The sequence below is a fragment of the Pectinophora gossypiella genome, chromosome 22, assembly GCF_024362695.1.
Source record: "Pectinophora gossypiella chromosome 22, ilPecGoss1.1, whole genome shotgun sequence".
Lineage (NCBI taxonomy): Eukaryota > Metazoa > Arthropoda > Insecta > Lepidoptera > Gelechiidae > Pectinophora > Pectinophora gossypiella.
Window position 1 is genome coordinate 1,648,500 of NC_065425.1, and position 22,255 is coordinate 1,670,754.

The 22,255-nt window shown below is 35.8% G+C and overlaps 3 protein-coding genes across 10 annotated transcripts in view; 2 read left to right on the forward strand and 1 right to left on the reverse strand.

Annotated features, from left to right (window-relative positions):
• Positions 1–12,776, forward strand: part of LOC126377026 (inositol polyphosphate-5-phosphatase A) — a 37,275-nt gene extending 24,499 nt beyond the window's left edge. Inside the window, exons 7-13 of one of the 2 annotated variants that reach the window (XM_050024639.1) lie at positions 67–191; positions 546–650; positions 1,469–1,565; positions 3,134–3,264; positions 5,326–5,500; positions 6,703–6,739; positions 12,380–12,776. In XM_050024639.1, coding sequence (XP_049880596.1) covers positions 67–191; positions 546–650; positions 1,469–1,565; positions 3,134–3,264; positions 5,326–5,500; positions 6,703–6,739; positions 12,380–12,537 — 828 coding nt within the window. In that variant the 3' untranslated portion in view covers positions 12,538–12,776. Of the gene's footprint in view, positions 1–66; positions 192–545; positions 651–1,468; positions 1,566–3,133; positions 3,265–5,325; positions 5,501–6,702; positions 11,076–12,379 lie in introns of those variants that run through there. The other variant, XM_050024638.1, reaches the window with a different exon arrangement.
• Positions 1–22,255, forward strand: part of LOC126376935 (uncharacterized) — a 227,877-nt gene that overhangs the window by 107,796 nt on the left and 97,826 nt on the right. The window lies entirely within an intron of this gene.
• The window catches only part of LOC126377079 (alpha-sarcoglycan), a 64,242-nt gene that overhangs the window by 33,778 nt on the left and 8,209 nt on the right, over positions 1–22,255 (reverse strand). The gene's annotated exons all lie outside the window — the stretch shown is intronic.

The following is a 22,255-nucleotide window of genomic DNA, read 5'->3' on the forward strand; positions in this document are numbered from 1 at the left end:
TTATAAGTTAAAGCCTCGAAGCCCTCAGTGAGCCTGTCGGACTTGCAATTGACCGGTTTTTTTCAGCTACAACGCTTCGACCGCGAGCTGGAGGCACTGAGGCCGCACCTATACGAGTTCCCTGTGAAGTTCCCTCCCTCCTACCCCTTCGAGGAGGACGTCGAGCAACCCACACATTACATGAAGACCAGGTACCTGTTTGACCAACTTGTCTTGCAATGTTTCTTTGGTGGAGACACATCACAAAAAATACTTTGTGGTCCCTAGTTTGGTTAGGACATTACTGGCTGATCACCACATTGTCCGAAAGTAAGATGATCCGTGCTTCGGAAGGCACGTTACGCCGTTGGTCCCGGTTACTATTTACTGATGTAAGTAAGTAGTCGTTACATGAGCCATGTCAGGGGCTTTTGGCGGCTCAATAGTAACCCTGACACCAGGGTTGATGAGATTGGTATTCCGCCTCACAACCCTCACGGTAGAAGACATAACCAACGTATTATCCGCCTAAAACTACTGCAGCTTCTCATAACCTCCTTCGACAGATGTCCGTCGTGGTGTGATAGGATCCTGCTGTCCCAGTCGGCGCGGCTGTTGGTCCAGAGCCAGGACTCGCGCACTGGGGAGAACAGACACTTGCACAACTCCAGGTAATATACAATAAAGTATAGTGCAATAAAGTACATTTGATTGATACACTAGGGAATGCAATCCTGACTCGAGATTGCTAATTCGCGATCCCGAAATTTTGGAAATATCAATAAAAAAAATTAATTGTTTATTGTCATAGAAAAAGATCGACACAACATTGGGTACTACAGCTAGGACACACAAATGCTACAGAAGTATAACCCTGCTACCTGAACTAGGAGACCTGTATCTCAGGAAGCAGTGTTCAGCAATTACATCTTTTATAACGTCGGTTTAGGCAGACCATTGTTAAACTGAATTTATTTGACAATAAACTGTGGTTAAATAAGAACAAATAAACATGCATTTTGTATGTTAATTGTGTATATGTGTATATATTAGTGTGTGTGTGTGTTTGTGTTTAACTGTGTGAGTGCTTGCGTTAGCCCTACGACTTAAATGTTGTCTTGGGTTCAGAAACTGCTATTATGCTATAAGCAGCTTCCACTAACGCATGTACGTGTGCAATTATGTATTATAAGGATTTGTGAAAAATAACAGGGCAACTGCGTTAGCAACAAAGCTAGGTTAACATTTGTATGTAAAAGCAAATAACGCATTGGTCAAGTAAGTAGATTATGCAATGAATTTCAATAGTTCCTCAGTTTTAGAGTAGTTCAAATTAAGAATCCAATTTACGACTTTATGTTTAACTCAATCAATCCCGTGAGATCCCGAAATTTTCGGGGACCAAATTTTAGAGATGGCAACCCTATACTTTGCAAGAAACTGATTGGACTTTTGCACCTTATCGTACATCAGCACCATTATGTTTCAGGAAATCGGTAACGGACTCTACGGACAGCAGTGGACGAGTGTCATCATCAGACAGTAGCCCAGCCAGATCCGGCTCGCCGGCGAGGCAGAACCATCAGGTACTCATGTTGCCATTATAATCACTTGTGTGGGTTGTGAGATCAATGACCAACCTCATCAACCCTGGTGTCAGAGTCACTATTGAGTCGAGAAGACCCCCGTCGTGGCTCAAACGACTACATACTGTAGACGACAGGTCGACATGGCAATTCTCTAGTGACGTGACGTTTTCAATATCGATATATTTTTATTATGTATGTAACAAAATGTGAATAAAATAATACCACGTTTTCATTTAAGTTAATATTTATTCATCTGAATCATCTAACGTATCCGTACAAAAACTTAAAGAATCTTCATCACTTGTATCAATGTCACAATTTTCTAACACTTTTCTAGCTAGTTCTCGAGCTTGAGAGTGAATTATTGTTTTTTTTGCTTGAACACGCGACGAAGATGCAACCGTAGCCATTTTTAAAACACAATAGTAATAAATTATGTGAGCGAGATTATAATCGATAAACGCGGTCGGACTCGTGCGACACTAAGACTAAGACGCCGCGGGGACTGTGCGGGGCGACCCCGCCTCCGCGGCTCACCTCATGCCCCGATTGCCATGTCGACCTGTCGTCAACTATACTTCATCCCCCTAGCATTTCACAGGGTCCGTTTACCTAACCTGAGGATTTGACAGGTCCGGTGTTTGACAGAAGCGACTGCCTGTCTGACCTTCCAACCCGCAAAGGGAAAACCAGCCCAATACAAGTTAGGTTACATACCTCCGAAAATGCATTTCTCGGGAATTTGGGTTTCCTCACGATGGTTTCCTTCACCGCTGAGCACGTGATAATCATTTGATGATTCGAATTTGTATGAAAAAGCAAACTGTGACATCATAGAAAAACGTGACAAAATGTGCACTTTTTTTATTAATAAAATAAATAAGTTAAATCGAAAAAATAAAACGTTTTTGTCACCTTTAAGATGTGTCTTTATTTAGTAATCAGAATATCATAATCTTTAAACAAAGAAACCACCCAATTGTAACATTTCTCTTCTTAAGTGCACTTTCACTAACACAGCTGGCTCGACCATTATAGACGGCCCCTGACATGACTCATGAGGGGCCTTTGGCGGCTCAATAATAACCCTGACACCAGGGTTGATGAGGTTGATATTCGATCGCACAACCCACTCGATAAGAAGAAGATTATAGACGGCGATACGGATCACCACCAATCACGTTGGCCTAACAGAAAGCTCGGTGAGGTGTGGGTATTCATCTTACGATGGAAGTGCCTCTGACTAACCCAATTGGGATCTAGTCGTGAGTTTTTGTTTGTTCTCTCTCTCTTTATTTAAGAGCTGCGCTCTTGTCGGTGGAGTAATCGCCTTCATTACTCCATAGATAGGGCGTGTAGAACGGTGGTTGCCCCAATCGCCTTCCGTTCCGCAGTACACCGACCAATTTCTCAATCGGTGATGTTCTAGCTAGAGCCCTACCAGAATCCATTTCCTCGGCCTCCAACCAGTACTGATACCGCTGCTGCCCGGCATCAGGGGTGCGTTTTTTTATTTTGTTTGTTACTTAAAGATTATTGCAGGTTATGTTATTTCTCTTCTGCAGTCGAGTCCAAACAAGACATTGGAGAAGAAAAGCAGCGCGGCGGAGCTGGACGCCCTGGCCGTGCCGGGCATCGGAGTCAGCCGCAAGAGCATCGCCGACCCCACCGCCGTGCAGCAGGCGATACAGGCCAGGTAACTCATCATTAATTTAACCCTTTCACTGACAGAAACCATGGGTCATTGATGGTTCATAATAGATAGTAAGACACCTTGGAATCGGAACGTGCGTAGACGTTCTGTCCTTGAAAGTATTAAGAGCCACGCTCTTGTCGATGCAGATCCATGCTGCTTTTTAGGGAAAAATAGGGCAGTGGTTTGTTAGGGCTTGCCTTCCGCCCCGCAGTACTCTATCTGACGCGAGTGGGATGGAGCCCAGAGTAGTCTATTACAAAGTCGTACTAGGACTCCTGTTCTCCGCCACTGAATAGTACTGACGGTTACTGCTACCCTCTGGCAGGTTCCAGGCTACAGTCGACGAGTCACAGGTCTTCCCTTCCGTTTTCAATTTTTCCTTTCTTTATCTCTGGTCGTATCTGCCTAAAGGTTAGGTAATAAAGCTCTTTTAGCGTCGTTTTAACGATACAGTCATGAGCAATATAATGTACCCTTTTAGGACTCTGTCGCACCAACATATTTGACATTTAGTGAGACTTACAGTTCAATTTGTCAAAAAAGTTAATGTGACGTGGTACCAGCGGCGTAGCGTGGGTGTCGGCCGCCCGGGGCGGTAGACAATTTGGCCGTCCGTTTATTTAGATATTTCAATTTAATGTATATTTTTTTCCATAAGAACCTTGTACAGATTATTAGTAAACTACAAAAAAAAAAAACAGCCAAATTGGTCAAGCCATTTTTATGTTATGTCGTGACAACGGAAAACGGGTTTCATTTTTATATAGATTATAGATTGTGAAATTTTGCCGCCCCCTAAAAAGTGCCGCCCCTGCCGTCCCCACTACGCTACGCTGCTGCATGGTACCAAAGTGTATATATCGTGGCCATATCATAGAATTGATCATTTCATGAAATGATCGACCATTTCATGAAATGGTCGTATTTCATGAAATAGAACAACATTCGTTGGCCACATCATGATGTGGTTTGGCCAGATCAATGAACACAAAACGTTTAACGATATGATCAACTAAATGCATGATTACTTCATGATATGGCCAAACGTTAGCGATCATATCGTAAAATAGTAACATTATCCACCGGTAGTGGCGCTGGTGTCGCTTTGTTTTTGTTTTGCATAATGGCGGCGGACAATAATTATTCTTTTGTGAACGCGAATAATACGAATAATAATGAGCAAATACAAAATAAAAGTGCAGTGAAGCAATGTTTTGACACTAAGGTGAAAAGAAAAACTCGTATTAACAATAGACAGCAACTTTATTTTTATTTTTAGGTTATATGGCAAATAATGAAGGTCGAGTGACCACGCTACGTAAATCAATGGACTATTATTGGATTTCAAAATATGATTGAAAATTAAAACTGCGAATCCTACTGTCCGTAAAGTTTCTTTTTTTGACGTGATTTATTGTAGATTTGCCGCAGATGGCATTAACTACTTGAAACAGGATTCTATTAAAACGCATAAATGTTTTTGTCATAATTTAAATTATCATAATCCTTTTTTTATAATTTTTACAAGGCATAACAGTAGGTTAGGGTGCGGCGGGGGTGGCCCTTGGGCCACCCCTATGCCGCCAGTATGTTTATCTTACACACGAAAAGTATACTGAATGATGACCTGAAATAGTGTCAAAAAATATGACGACGACTTCAAAGCGAGATGCAGTTACGGCATATATGTCAACTACATCAACACTCCGTTAATCGAAAATGACTTTTTAAGTTTTATTTGAATTTTAAACATTTTTGTACTTTGTACTAGAGTAATACATTATTTCCTACCTTATTTCGCGTTTTTATTACATCACTTATCATGGACACCCTACATTAATGATATGGCCAAACGTGGATGGAAATATCATTAAACGCTGACGTTTAAACGATATGGTCAGTTGAAGTTGGCCATTTCATGAAATACGACCATTTCATGAAATGGTCGATCATTTCATGAAATGGTCAATTCTATGATCTGGCCACGACATATACATATTAATGCTCGTGATCGTCCCATGGTCTGGTGAGAGTTGGTGAGCGTATTTGCGTGGTCGCCAGGGTGGCGGAGTCGGAGGGCGGGTCCCCGGCGCGGCGCAAGCTGGTGCGCAACCAGTCGGAGGGCTCGGGCGGCGACGGCGTGTCGGCCGAGCTGCGCCGCCTCGTGGACGCGCCTGCGCGGCGCCGGGCCGACTACGGCGTCATGGGCGCCGCCAGCTGCATGGGGGACCACAAGGTACACTGCCACCACGACAACTCATCATCATCAGCCCATTAACGTCCCCACTGCTGGGGCACGGGCCTTCCCTATGGATGGATAGAGAGATCGGGCCTTAAACCAAAACGCGGGCCCAGTGCGGATTGACGGTTATTACAGCCGGGACCAACGGCTTAACGTGCCTTCCGAAGCACGGAGGAGCTCGATATGAAAACATTTTTTTTGTGGTGTCACCGTACCGGTATATATAATAATATGTACATACATATATACCGCGATTGCGCAGAACTACATTTCAACAACCAGCGGGCCTAGCACCGTAAGCACGCGACTCTTTCTCGCCGCGACAGAGATCGTCTGTCTCTTTCTGTGCAGTACTGTGTGAGAGTGACGGGTGACGTATGTCGAGGCGAGAAAGAGTAGCGTGCTTACGGTGCTAAGCTCGCAGACAGGCTAGGCGGGGGGATGAGGCTGGTATTCCACCTCACAACCCACACGATAAGAGGAAAGGACAATCAGACATAACACATGAATACAGTACAAACTTGCTTTTTTGACGTGACTATTGGCGACCTACCAATTCTCGTGAAAGCGGCAATATATTTTACAAGAAGACAAAAGACAAAATTACTATAGAATTGTTTGAACTATAGGTTGATAAAACAAAAAAATATCTATGTTGTTAAAAATATTAGCATTTATATTAATTTACATAATTAATTACCATTCCGCACTGGGCCCGCGTGGTGGTTTAAGGCCCGATCTCCCTATCCATCCATAGGGAAGGCCCGTGCCCCAGCAGTGTGGACGTTAATGGGATGATGATGATGATATAATTAATTAGAAAAATGTAAGTGACAACGTACCGATTACTGAAAGGATCATGTATTCTGCGACAGAAAAAAAATCCATTTGATATCATCTCGGAATCATTAACTGAATAATTTCCTCCAGTATTCGATACGGTGTGACTAACATCCTGTACACACAAAAACTAACTAAAAACACATAATAACGGGTTCTTACCGCGTTTAAAGTAGGGATGTGAGACTCCCGATATTTCGACGCTGTTTCAAGTGCCATGATCACGGGATGACTGATATACGGGTATATCCCTACTTTAAACGCGGTAAGAATCCGTTATTATGTGTTTTCATTATGATAATAACCGCGTAAACTTAAAACAATGTAAAAAACTAACTGTCAACTTTCTCCCCCAGCCGATCTACCTGCGCGTGCAGCTGCAGAGCGAGCGAGGTACAGTAGCGTGGTGCCCGGCGCTGCCCTGCACGCTGTGCCAGCCCTCCACCCTCCCCCTCCTGCCCCGCCTGGCGCGGCTGCCCACCGACCCGGACCTATACGCCAACAAACACATACGCAGGCAGATCTCCTCCAGCCACCCCGACAGACTCTCCGACGACTACCGACTCAAAAGAACGCGAACTGGCTCTTTAAACGAGAAAATTCTACGAATTCCCGACGTCGAGATCACTAGCGCGGACTATACTAGCTACGACGGCATTTTTGTCAATGATATAGACACTTCCCTGTTGTGTGCGAGGCCCTGTCTAGATCCTTATACGCCTGAGAGCGTAGAATCGCACACGCCTAACGTAGAAGCCGCTTCCACCGGCTCTGAAGACTTATCCAACGAAATAATAGACGTGTTAGGCCCGAAAATCGACATAAAAACCGTTAAACTCACTCGCGACCGAAGCGTCTCCCCGACGCAACTGAAAAGTAGACTAGACATGCTGCTAAATGACCAAAGTACGGTTAAAAATCCGTTGGAAAGATTAAATAGTAGGGAGTCGTGTAAGTCGGAGTCTAGTAAGAAAGGTGGTCTGTGCTGTCTTGCGCTAAAATGCTACGGATTTTGTCGGAGGAAAATGAAATGTGATTGCGCTGGGTTGAAATGCACATCCTGAGCTTTAGATGTAGTGTAGTTTTGTTTTAAAAACTCTGTCTCTTTTGATGCAAAAAAAGTTCGGGATTTTAGTCTATGGTTGGAAAGAAACCATAAATAACAGTTTTACTTGTTTGTTTGCGTTTATTTCAAACAGTTTTTAAAAAGTTATAATAAGAAATAAGTCAATATTTTTGGTTTTTGAAAGCGACAAGGGTGTTTAATAGTTTTTTTTAGAAATTCTGTTGAGATAGACTAAAAATCTCCAACCTTTTTTTTTTTTTCAAATAAGATAGAGTGTAATTTAGCTGAAAAGAGTAGAAATTAGGTTTACTTTTTTAACTCTGACAACATTCCTTATAATTTTTATCGTTAGTCATCTAGTTTACGTAGTTGGTTTAGGTATTCATTAGTGTTGCCAGTATAAAAAAAACAGGGACCACATTTCTACTCTTTTTTCGAAGACGCAATGTAGTTTTAATGAATTTGCGATGAAAGAATGCGGGGAAAGTAAAAACACCGGAATTTTTATCAGTAATTTTGTAAATATAGAACTGAAATTCAAAAGCATTGTACAAATCGATGATTGAGTAAAAAGTATGTCGTTCTCTTTGCTTAAAATCACTTCAAGAATCTCACGTTATTATTTATTTCTGGCATCACAATTTACCATCTTAAATATGCTGCGGTTTTTTTGAGTGAGTGAACGACTAAGTTCAAATGGAATTTATTATAACGAATTTTCACAGCTGCGGCAACACTGAAAAGCTTTTAAAATGGCGATTACCACGCAACGTAACAAAAAAATAAAAGTAAGTAGTACTTAAGAGCCAGGCAGGATGGCCACTACTGCAGGAATCCATTTCGAAATTTAAATATAATTTAAATATTCCTATCGTGTTTAAATTTCGAACTGTAAGAAGATTGCCAGTTTGAGTATTTCGAAGATTTCGAACAGTTTACAATGAGGTTATGTGCTTTGGAATTTCGTCTGTTTTCTCATTAAATACGTAAGTAATTAAATGCAATATTAATTTGTTTTTATACAATTACAAATAGATCGTTACTAATAAGTGTGAATGTAACTTTATAAAATATTTTTACTTTTCCCGCGTTTTAAAACACGACTGCTTAAATTATGTTTTTGACTTCGATGTTGCTATCTACATGATCTGATATTTTTTATTTCCATTTTATTGCATTTCAATAATATAATAATAATTGTATTATTTTAGTAATAACGCGTCTTAACCATTATTGTGAATAGAACAAAGTGATGGTATTTTTACCATCAATTATATTGACTTCGATTTGCAAAATATATTTTTTATTTTTGCATGGACTTAGGTTTTCAAAGCATGGTGTTATAATCTTAAATGAATAATATTTATAAGGTAGGTACTTATTTTAAGTGATGAAGTTGACAAATGTTCCGCTTGAGGGCAAATACTACTAAATTAACGCGCGCAAATAAAAAAAAACCTTTTTGCATTGCGGACTTGGATTTCAATCCAAACATGGGCATTATAAATCATAATGGGGACAAAAAATCTCTAAATAATTTGAAAAAAGAAACAATTTTTTTTTAATTAAACTAAGTACGTAGAAGTTATTAAAAAGTTGTCTTCGAATGTTCTTAAAAATGGTATAAGTTTTAAATAAACTTTATTAGAATTCTAAGTCCCTGTACATTCTTAAACTTACGTATTTTAGTGTCGATTCAGGCGAACTGGGTTTAATTTAGTTTGGCCGTTTTAACTAGCGCTGTTTCATTCTTGCACTAGGAATGAGTACAGGACAGCACTATTTTGAAGTATCAAAAATTCAAGACAATATTATTTTAGAGTTGTCAAAACTAAATTCTAATCTAATTTCAATTTTAAGTGAAAAACATGCACTATTTACAGGTACTATTTTTTTAGGACCGTACTATTTTTAAAACTTAAATTAAATTAAAATGCAAGTGTACGGGTACTGCCAAAGGCAAACTAAACATACATTGACTTTGACGTCGGAATCGACATTATTAAGATCTTAAAAATAAATTAAAATAATATAAAATTACTAGACCGATTTTCATGTGGTTCTAACTAGTCGTCAGCACAGCTGTCACGGATATTTTGCAGATATTAAAGCTCAATGCAAAGATACATAATACGTAGATCTAATATTATTTAACAAAAAGTGTTACCATTTAAAAATAATTTTGTATTAGTTCCTATCCTATATACGTCAAAAATAAAATGTGGCAACTTTTATTAGCAAAGAATAATAAATAAATGATTAATTTAGAAAATTCCTAGATACATTTTGTAACTAACATTTTTGTTCTTCATTACATTTCAAAAAGTTAACGATAATTTCGAAATCTATACAAATAAATCAAATAAAAAAATAATGGTGACATGTTAAAAAATAAGCTGTGCTTTTTTATTTCTTATATAAATTATACCAAATGGTTAAAATAAATAATATCTAGTCTAGACACCCTCAAGTGCAATCTTAAAGAAATTTTCAAAATACTTTTATCTTTTTTAATAGTAATAAAGACTTAGTGCTTTGGTGACAGCATCTTAATTTAAAAAATATAATAAATAATATTTTAAAAATAGAATTACTTGTGAATTACTTAAATATAATTCGTGTGTTTACGTTGGCTTATTTAGATTTGAAAAGTAACCGAATAACGTTCTTTCTCTGCGTGAAATTAATAATCAATAAATCAAAACGTAATATCAAAAAAAAATTTTTTTCAACCAAAATTGATACAAATATTGGACCCACGTAAAACTGCGTAAAATTATTAGATCATAAAAATAAAATGTATATAGGTAATTTATCAAAATGTTTATTATAATGAGTCAAATCTATGTCAAACGTATGTTTAATTCAATTTATTTTAATTATATATCAAAATATATAATATACTATAGAATGACACAGAAACAATCTACTAATTTCAATAAAATCTATTCAATACAAAAACGCTTTATTGCAAAAACACGCAAGAAAAATACCAATTACAGATAGGCGGCCTTATTGCTAAACAGCAATTTCTTCCAGGCAACCTTAGGCGAAAGAAGCTGTCCTATTCCACCTTTTCTTTATAATTATGCATTATACATTAATCAGAATTATTTATTCAACGTAATTATCATGAATAGACTTGTTGAAAGTCAATGTAACATTTTTGAATTTACGACATTTTGCAAGGAGTATATTTAAAAAAAAATCATTAAAAATAGGAAGTTTTGATGTAGTCATCATGTTTATTAATAAGACTGGTCGTAATTATTGTAGTGCACATTGCTCTTAACTCATTTAGAACGTAATGCACAAGTATTTAAAATGTACATCAGAAATATATGATAGCTTTCGAAAGTACATATATTTTGACGCCTTCAACCCGTCAAAATTTTAAAAATATTTAAAGAAATATTACGTAATTATCAATAAATATAGCTGAATAACATAATTATATATACTTTTATTTTTTTAAATAAATACTTTTTTCCAAATTTAAATTAAAAGAAATGTTTTACATAAACCGGTTCTTTCCGTCGATAAATATGTTTTTTTTTTTTAAATAAAACTTGTCATATATTTTTGGTGCTACCATAAAGTAGGTTTAATCCACATAGTGTGACGAGGTGCTTGTTATTATTTTTAATAAATGTTCCGCACTGATTTCTTTCTTTTTTAATTTGTTTCCGTTTTTTTGTGTTTTTTTTTATTAATGAACGGCTAATTATTTTGCGTTTTACGATCAATTCCTAGTATGGGCAAAAAATATTTAGTAAATTATTATTTACGGGTCACTACGTGATTGCGTGTTAAATAAGGTAAAAACAATTACTTTCTTAATTTGTTTCCCGGTTGTACTGTGGTCACGGGATGACGGGGTTAAAATGTTAAAAACAGACTACAAAAAAAAAAACAAAAAAAAATTTTTTTGCTATTATATGCGTGAATTTTTAAAAGACATTGAATATACTCGGGTATTTTTTTCTTGAAAAAAAATTCAAAATTATTTATTTGCTCATAAAACATGGTATTAATAAAGGTAAATATTTGTTTGCGATTAGACCTGTACATTTTTTTTATTAGTCGAGAATGTTTTGAGCGTGTTGTATGTAATATAGTATTTGTTATGTTTAGTTGTGTTCTGGCTATGTAGATGTGCTGCTTTGCTTGTAAGTATGACGTTCTGTTTTATTATGCTTGTTTACCTAATTGCACTTTTTTATATATTTTTTTTAATTATTAAAAACATATTAAACCAATATATAACAACACAGCGAGGAGTGGTTGTATATATTATACATCCCTGTCTACCCCTAAGTTATTTTCTGGGGGTCTAACTCGCATCAAAGCAAGTAATCTAAAAAGCAATATTTCAATTTGACGTATGCGGATATAACAGTAAGCGCGGAATGTCAACAAAGGTCAAATAGCAATATTTTCATTTTAGGTAAATTGCTTCAATGTGGTCTTTGTATCAGCGCAGTAGAAACGCGTTATGATTTTACGTTATGAGTGTTCCTAAATTCTGTCCAGCTAAAATTCGTGATAAATTGTTATAAAATGTGGAGCAACATTGAGTGTATCCCGTTTGAAGAACGAGTTATGAAAAAGCTATCAGTTGGAAAAAAGCAGTTTTGATTGAAAATAAGCTTTTCTAAATTTTCTTCTTTCCGATCTTTAGGGAATAAATGTAACACTATGATTTTGCAGTTAAACGCTGCGGAATAGGTTATAGCGTAAAATATAATCAAAACAATGTGTTTGTTCACTCAAATAGTATGGGGAACTGTCACTCAACAGTAGCGACACCTGATGGGAGAAATAGCCAGTTTTTAACATCATTCACGGCTATCATCACTATTCGCAAGAATTTCAGAGAAATATTTCCTTGTTTCATACTTTTTAGCGCTTACTTACTTATGCTTCGGTAGTCGGAAACTAAATCAAACTTATATTTCTTTTACCAGGTAATTTCCGCCAAGAGTACCATTCGGAGTCGTCTCCGAAACACGTCAAGATGGAAGAGTCAGAACAGGCAGAGAGCGTCGCAGAATCACCCACTTCGCGCTACATACATTTCAACAACGACAGCCCCACGGCCATCTTTAAAGAAACTGACATTTAAATTTAGAGAAAAATGGTAAGATTAAACAAAAGAAAGGGAAAGATAGACCGACAGAGAAGTTTTCTTTTAAAATTCGAATAAGCAAAATAGTTGAATAAAGGAAACGCACGTGGTTAGGTGGCTTTAACACTTTCACGGACATTGAGATTAATGGGTCAAAAAGGCCACATTGATTCAATGATGGACTCTCCAGGCTATGTTTCCCAAAAACAATATAAATGGCGAAAGCACTTAATTCATTTGTTAGAAACAATAATAATAAAAAAAAAACAGAATGTAAATCCACCACAGGCTTCGTCAGTACCAACATTCATATAAAAAAATAATAATAATAAATGAGGGAAAGCATATTCAATTCATACATAATAAAATCCGCACAAGCTTCGTCAAAATACAAAAACAAAACCAAAATTGGCTTCGTCCAAAACTACCTATTCCAGAAGCCCACCCCGGACCGCTTCCGGCTCAAAGCTACCCATTAAACTGGCCGCATTTCCATGTTGAACGGCGAAAGTCCATCATTCATCTAAAAAGCATTATTGAAATTTGACATTTGCGCGTATGATATTAAATGCAAACAAATGTCAAATAGCAATATTGCTTTATTAGATGAATTGCTTCAATGTAGCCTTTTCAAAATAGTATATTTACACTTCGGATCGGAACATCGTCTGCGCACGTTCTGCCTCGAAAGTGCTAAGTTCAAAAAATTCAAAAATATTTTTCAAAATTGACTTACAAAGTTAGCGCTTTTTGAACGTCAAACAAAATTAAATTACATATTATGTAACTAGCTGTAAAACTAAGGGCAATCTGTCTACACCAAAGCGATCTTTTATTTATATTTTCGAGATAGAGGTACTCTAGACCTTAATTTTTTTTGCGGGTATCATCCAAATTATAAATTGCATGTATTATTATTATTATTGTTCCTGAAACATTTTTTCATAAATTTTGAAACAATAAACTATAGTGGTATAAACACACTTTTAAAACAGACTTCGTATCTAAATTAAGTGCATAACTGTTTTTTTAAAGTAATATGATGAGATTGAAAGTTTTTTTTAATTTGCACATAATTAAGAAATCAGTATCTTAAACGCATAATATTATTATCTTAATCCTTACCTATCTTAACACGCTCATTAAATAATAATAATAATAAAATAATAATAAAAAAGTTTATTATTTAAAATATTGATACACTAAAATATTATGAGAGCCACCGCACACTATACTTCAATCAATCAATAATAAGATTGATCGTGTTACCGATTACTGATTATGGCCACATACATAAACGTTGATCTATTTAAAAAAAATAATCGAGTAGGTAGTGAGAGATACTGTCTTTGGGGAACGGAGCCTAGAAAGTACCTCATATAGGGGATATTGCACGTTACTAAAATGTTTTTTTTTTTAACTGGGCACGTTTTTTGTTGTCTTGTGTTTCACACGCGCTGGGTCGGTCGTTCGTTACATGCATCAAATGAGTAATTAATTTATCTTAAGTGCAATTTTCATTAACAGAGTTGTTTCGACCATTATATACGGCGATACGGCTCACCAACTGGAGTGGGTACTAAGTTTATCTTGCGATGGCACCCCAACTACCCAATAAAGATAAATTATAAAATGCTAATATAGAAATAGATGCCAGTCTAAGATGATCAAAATCAAACAACTTTTACTTGAAAATGTCCTTAGAAAAGGTTCAGTACGATCTACTCTGAACCGGCGTGCGCGTGTGAAAGGATTGATGAATGTGGAGGAAGCAAGAGAAGAGTGTCAGGATCGAAGCAAATGGAATTCCATAGTCTCTGCTTACCCCGGAAATAGGCTTGAGTTTATGTATGTAGAATTAAAAATAATTAGATTTACTCGGCACAACAGTGAAAAGCGGTTTGTCGTAGTGAGTTTGGTGCGAGTTCAGATGGTTCCGAACATTCCGATATCAAAAACATAAGCAAGCGGCAAAGAAAGAGGGTAGATAGATATGTCTGCCCGTAGAAAATTATGGATCTGCCTACTCCACTCCAATCTCATCAGTCATCCCGTGATCATGGCACTTGCAACAGTGTCGAAATATCGGGAGTCTCATATCCCCATTTAAACGCGTAAGAACCCGTTATTATGTGCTTTAACAGTGAAAAGGTCACGAATTCGGCATCGTATCTATTCCCAGAGAAACAGATGGACCCCGTAATTGATAGTTTTCAGCTATCGTGTGCAGTGGCTCTTAATTATCACATTCCACTCTTAAAACTTAAAATCTACTTTCTAGACTTAAATATCTTATGAATATCTCATAGTCGCGTATATTTAGGTTGTAGGTAATTTAATCTGCGTGTTTAGTAAAGTCAGTACTTCAGTTTTATTAATATTATTTATTCATAATAATTATTATCTAGTCGTCATATACTACAAATAAACTTGAAATCTCGTACTCGTTTTAGAATTAAGATATTAATAAGTAAAGAATTATTATTATTTTTAATAGTATGAGCAAAAATGTATAGGTAGATAATTATCTAAATTGTTAAAATAATTATTTTATTATGTCGCTATTAAAGTTAGTTTTATTTAATTATTAAATAAACGTGGTAAAATTTTAAATCATCTTTTAGGTAGGTACCAGCATCAGTTATCCTGGAATATTAATGCAAGCATAAATAATAGTTTTTTTTTATTACTGCCCACACTGCATGAAGATTGCCAACACCTGTCTAAGATGTTCACTCAACTCATCCTCCACTCGACTCGGTCACAGTTGAGCATTTTGGTATTTTAAGGGTCCTCGGCGACAATAGATGGCGTCAGTGTAGCCATGCCATTCGGTGATTGAAATTATTATTTTTGTCATAGATAAACTAAGCTATGACAAGTTTTGAGCTGAGTTCTAGTTAGACCTTGAGGTCGCGTCATTAAATTTCGTAAAGTTCGCGTAATTCGCGTTCGTAAAGTTCGAGTGAACATCTTAGAATATGGGGTTTAGACGGCAAGAAACTGCTCAATAGAAAAGTGTATGGAAAAGGCTATGCAGTTATTGTAGTCTTTGTATGGAAACCGCTTTAACATTATACTAATATCACTTGTATCGTATGGGTTTTGTAATATCTCTATACAATTTCCATTGTAGGATATTATTTTACGGATGTATATTGGCTGAAGTCAAGCGGTATATAGCCGAATATAGTCACAGGGTAAATATAATATACATAGTTGTATATTTAGTCACATGAGCGAACTTATTAGTAGTAATATTTTGGAATATATTTGGTGTCTATGCTTATATACAGTTTTTATTATCATATTGGTAAATTCAAATATATGCCATAAATATTTATATTTATACCCTGTTAAACGTAAAATGTTTAGTACGATCTAGTCTGGACCAGCGTACGTGCATAAAACGAGAAGAGAAGTGTGTCAGGATAGAAGCAAATGTAATTACTCTGGTGGGAAATAGGCGTGAGTTTATGTATGTTAAACTGGACCAGGCACTATGTAAAATTTATTGTGTCTGGTATCTCGGCAGATAGAGGTTAAACGTAACTTTAACGTTTATATAATGACATATCTCTCGCTTTTTTCGTTCAAAGCTGCGGGCTTAGCACCGTAACTCACCCGCCCGTCACACCCGTCACTCTCTCACAGTACTGCACAGAAAGAGACAGACGATCTCTGTCGCGGCGAGAAAGAGTCGCGTGCTTACGGTGCTGTATGCCTTCAGTGTAACTGACATTACCGTCATGTTACGTTTATCAGGGTATAGTAATATTTCAGATAAATGTGTGTCAATTTACCGTGTTATGAATATTATAATTGTAATTAATATTTAATAAAAAAAATGATTATTTATGTATACATAGGTAAATACTGTTCAAACTGCGTACTTACTTCTCGCTTCCCTTGCTTATTTAAAAATAAAAATGTATTGCATTTTAGGTGTTGCCATAATAATAATAATATTGATAAGAAATTTATTTTAGTAATATAATTCTCTAGTCTATCTGCTTGTATTCTTAAAACCGCTGGACGGTTTTTGATGTGGTTTTCGCTGTTCATTAGAAAATTTCAATATGATAGTTGTGTGTATTTTAACAATTACTTATATCACAAGGACTTCCATGGAAAAATATATATTTCGTATAAAATATTCCAGTGGTTTATTGCAATAGACGTGCGTAGAAAATATAATAGTTTTTATTATTAATAGTTTTTAGTTGTCATTTAAATTAAACTTGTATTTTTTTTAAATATCAGCCAGTACCTGTTATACTAATTGGTAATTATTTTTGCATTTTTTTTAATTGGGACTTTCCACGCTCCGTTCCCCAAGATGGCGTTGTACTGATTTAACGTGATAATTGCCTATTTTCGCAATACTAGGGTACATAATTAATCAAAAATATAATGTAATGGCAGAAGCCTATATAAAAATAATTGTTGCTTCATATTTGTATCAGATTATGTTTACCGAATTATGTAGCTACCTATATTGCTTCTCTTTATTTTGTTCAGAATAATAATGGGTGGAAGTTGTGCTTGGGTGTATTAATTTTTCTTCCTGGTTTAGCGATGCTATGCGTCAAAACTGTATACTCAAAGTTTATCAAATAAATAAATTAAAAAAAAAATTGTTATTACAAATTGTCACCATTTATACCTAAAAGCAAAAGACGCATATAACTGTGATCTTGATGATGAAAATGATGAAATTAAAAGGTTAAACTCTGTACAGCGCTATCTATATTTATTTTAAGGAACGTAGCTTAGTAAGTCTCTCATAGGTCTATAGGCATAACGGTGTATGTAAATACACCTAGGTAATGATTTAGTTTGGATCTGTATTTTTAACTATAAATATTTTTGGATATATGTCATAATAAGTTCCTGTAATTACTGTGAGTTTTTATATATAAAATGCTGATTTCAATAGTCATGAGCAATATCATATACCCACTTTAGAACCCTGTCGCACTATCATATTTGACATTAAATGAGACTTACGATTTAATTTGTCAAAAAAGTTAATGTGACACGGTTTCAAAGTGTATACATATTAATACTCGTGACCGTACACGCCATCTAAGTGTATTTTAAGTTATATCTGTCATTTTCTTATCCGCCGAAAAGGAAAGGGACGGGTAATCGACAAGTATAAAATTTATGGAACACACGTCAATTTTAAGCACAAATCTAAAACAACCGTCTAAAAATTCTACATTGGCCAATAACCCGACAGAATTATGTTGACAGCACACGTCAAACGGTTTGCATAACAGCGAAATACCTTTTTGGTTCGCCCGGGTTATTCATTCATTTACTCATTCTTCATAAAATTAAGAGCTGTCAATCATCCGTCCCTTTCCTTTTCGGCGGATAAGAAAATGACAGGTATAATAACTTAAAGTAAAATTAGGAGGTGTCTACAGGAATCGGAGCCATTAAGTATTTACTCTAGGCATAGAGTAATGAAGCATAATTAAAAAAAATAACTAATTATAATAATACTTACGGAAATAATCACGTTACGTAATTGTGTGTTACCCTACAGCATAATACATACCAAAGAATAAGTGAATTTAGAATAATTTTATTGCAATATTGTTGTCCAATTTGGTGGACTTAATTTAGTTTCTAGTTTAGTTAGGCGAATATAATTAGCGCTGTCTCTCTCTTGTTGTAACTTAATGATATTCATCGATAGTGGCTTACCAATAGGCAACATTAGCAAATAATACAAGATGTTATAGTTCGATGTGAAGAAGCAGTCATTCTTACATAACAAATATAAAAAGCCTATATAGGTACGTCCCACTGGGCACAGGCCTCCCCTCAATCAACCGGAGGGGATATCATTAGTAGTAATTCTTACCCATAACTTATTTTATTTACTTAATAATATTATGTGTAATATATCGCCTTTCAATATTTTTGCCCTTCTCTATACCTATATGGATGTCAGATCTTATTTATTCATCTAAATCATCACAGGTTTCACACGACTCATGACTATCATTCTCGCAGTCATGCACTATTTTCCATGGCTGTGCGAGCCAATTCTGGAAGGCTAATTCTACCATACACTCTGCAGGAGAAGTCTTCGATAGATGGAATGTTGCCGGCTTGGTGTCGTTTCATTCTCCTACTCGTCAGAGACGGAAGAAATGCCGAAATTATTAAACTTGAATCCATCCCACGCACGCTTCTAAATAGCTTAATATATTAACCGGGAAAGCTAAACCTATTTTACCTACTCACCAACATGACACCGTTGGATCGTCGATCCCTAGTCACACTACCAACTTGTGGCTAGCGGGGAACTATGCTCATTTCGGTACCTCGCAAACATCCTGTAACGGCACATACTTACGGTGACATTTTACATTTGCCGCGATTTTGCTTTTTTTTTAATATTTTTTTTACTTAACCAGATTTGGCAACAGCACAGCCATGCCGCCGAACTATAATTCCTAGTAGGTACATCTTTCGTTAAAAGTACCATGAGTAATATTATAGCGCGAAGTACGTATAATTGACCTTCCGTATCTAAGTACTAATGCTTAGTCAAGTATTACGTAGAAATGATATAATATATGATGTGTGTTTCCGTGTATTCTTTAGACTGCAAGTTTCTCATTTACGTCATTGAACTAGGTATACCAATTAAAATCATAATGGATGTTTGATATATCTGGAGGGTTAAAAAGGCCACATCGAAGCAATTCATCTAAAACAGCAATATTGCTATTTGACATTTGTTTGCATTGCGCACTTAGGCTGCCTGTCCATTGAAGCGGAGCGAGCTTGCGGAGCGGTGAAACGGATAAATATTAACCAATAGGATTAATCAATCTCTATCCACTGCAGCTGAGCGGAGTTTTTATGCAATCCTATTGGTTAATATTTATCCGTTTCACCGCTCCGCAAGCTCGCTCCGCTTCAATGGACAGGCAGCCTTACTGTTATATGTTTTAGATGAATTGATTCGATGTGACTTTTTTAACACAAACTTACGCTCGGTTCATATATAAAATATATTAGTACTTCGTAGTATTGTGTTTAGATAATGTTTTCCTATACTGTTTTCGTAGTAGTAGCTGTGTTCTCTTAGTAAATAAACGATTATTATTATTTAAAACAAAATCATATAGGGACATAGCAGATAAGGAGGTACTAAACCCGTTATCGTAATATTTGTGTTTAGTTTGTAATACCTATAATGTAGTTAGAGGGACAGCTCATATCTTGAAAGTACCTACTTATTTAGTCTAAAACGTTCTGATGTAGTACGTAAAATGATCCTAATGGTATTGTATTAAAAGATATAGTAAAATTATAAGGGAAAGTCGTAATTTTGTAAACATTTTTATATTTAAGTACACATATTTTTTCATATATTTGGATTTGGTGAAAGTCTACAATTTATTATTGTAAAGGGAGTAATTTTCAATGCTATATTAAATACTATTTAATGCACATTTGCCGTGAATGTGCTTTTTCTATTTTTATCTACGTAAATATATTTTCATCGCTTGTATTCAGTGTTCTGCCGCCAAAATTGGTTATGAACATTTTTAATAGTGTCTGGCGGAACTAATTTACCTAATGTTTAGTCTGATAGTTCCATGGTCGGACCTATTTTTAGAGTTGTCAATTTAATTTAGAATTAGTTTTATTTGCGGGAATGGATACTTGTCGCCTTATTAGAAAACAAAAACTAAAGATAATAAGTACCAAGTTGAAAATATAGACCGCGCCTTGAAACAGGTTCCGCGGTGTCGGTGTCGCGGACTACATTTTAAACCGGGTATTTTTTTTAGTCTTCGTTTTATAATAAGGCTGTAAGTGTCCATGTCCATAGTCCACACCGAAAGTGGACGAAACAAATTTTACAATACTTTGACAACTCTAAAAATAGTTCCGACTGTACAACTCGTCGAACTAAACATTAATTTAGTTCATTTCCGGTATCTTTGGTGTTCGTTCTGTAAAAAGGCGATTAATTAATATAATAATTTATCGACATTATACTCTACTGTTACAGTATCAAAATACTCTTTATAGTTATTTAGTGTTTCTATATCTGCATATCTAGTCATTTTATGTGTATTGTAATTGGTGTTGTTCAAAAATAAAATGTTCTAAGAAACAAGCTTTAGAGTTTTATTAAGCACATATAAATTCCATTAGCATCGCATTGACCTATGTAACTAATTAGGTGTCAAATCACAACATAATCATTACCACTTTATAGAATCGTAGCTGTAATGGTGAGGTCATTGGCCATCTTAGGACATTTTGGCGCCAAATTAAAAAGGTTGGCGCCAAGCCCAAAATGTCCTAAAGAATTCGTTCCGTTCAGTATGAAAAAAAAAAAACTCAATAATAATTTTCTATAAGCGTTTTATTGACACGTAATGACATTGAATACGTTTTCAAATTAAATACTTTTAGCTAAGCAATAAACAATATTTCGAGAACTGCGAAAAAAAGACGAAACCATTAAGTAAGTACTGAGAAAGAAAACCATACGTTACGGGGTCAGTCCGACTTATAGCACCATTTTTACAGTATTTTTACAAAAATTATAATAATTGTACTTATTTATAAAAAAAGTATATAAGTAAATTATATAATTGTACAATTTATTCGAAAACAATCAGACTTAGGGCACATTTTTCAATACACGGATAAATTATTTATCAATATAAAAGAGCACCATTTTGCACGAAAACATTCAAATTTGGAACACGCATAGACGCTATCTGACTATTGAGAAATCGGCCCTTATCAGAAGTAAATATTCAGCCGAAATGCGATTTACAACATCACAAAACATTCAAAAAACCTAAGTAGGCATACTTATAAACATTATAATTAAGTAGGAAGGCACAAGCCTTAAACGCCTTAGCAAAGCACTTAAGACCTACTAAGTAGGCAATGAGTAACAGACTTATTATACAATCAAAAAGATACACTTTACACGCAGGTATGGGCTACCTATATTGCAATCTTTTATTGGCACGTAGAGTATTAAATAATCAACACTACTCTGGGCGCCATCCCACTCGCGTCAGACTGTACTGCGGGGCGGAAGGCAAGAGGGAAACCACTGCGCTATTTTTCCCTAAAAAGTAGCATGGAGAATGCTACACCGACAAGAGCGTGGCTCTTAAATTAGTGATGAGAGTATTAATGTTTATAAATATAAGATCAAAGTAGTTAACATTTACTAACTCTTAAATTATCTCCCATAAACATAGGTATACATGGAACAGATTAAAGAAAAGGTTAACGTCGTGTCTTATAGGGAAGTCAAGGAATTGGCCTTTGATAGACTGGAATGGAAAATGCTGCACCGACAAGAGCGTGGCTCTTAAATTGATGATGATGAAACATAGGTATAAGATATATATAATATATATACCCCCTCCGGTTGATTGAGAGAGAGGAGGCCTGTGCCCAGCAATGGGACGTATATAGGCTATTTATAAACATAGGTACTTTTTTAAAACAATGAGTAGAAAGTTTCACAAACGCTTACACACATTTTTGGTGAGTCAGACACATCCCATCTAATTGTCTTGTCTAGACAACTTATTGACTGTCTCGTCTGGATTTGCTGCGGGTTAGGAATCTTTATTAAATCTACGTTTTTTAGAAGTCGCTGTGGTACACCGTTGCTTCTCAAACGGGGAGCGCCGGTCCG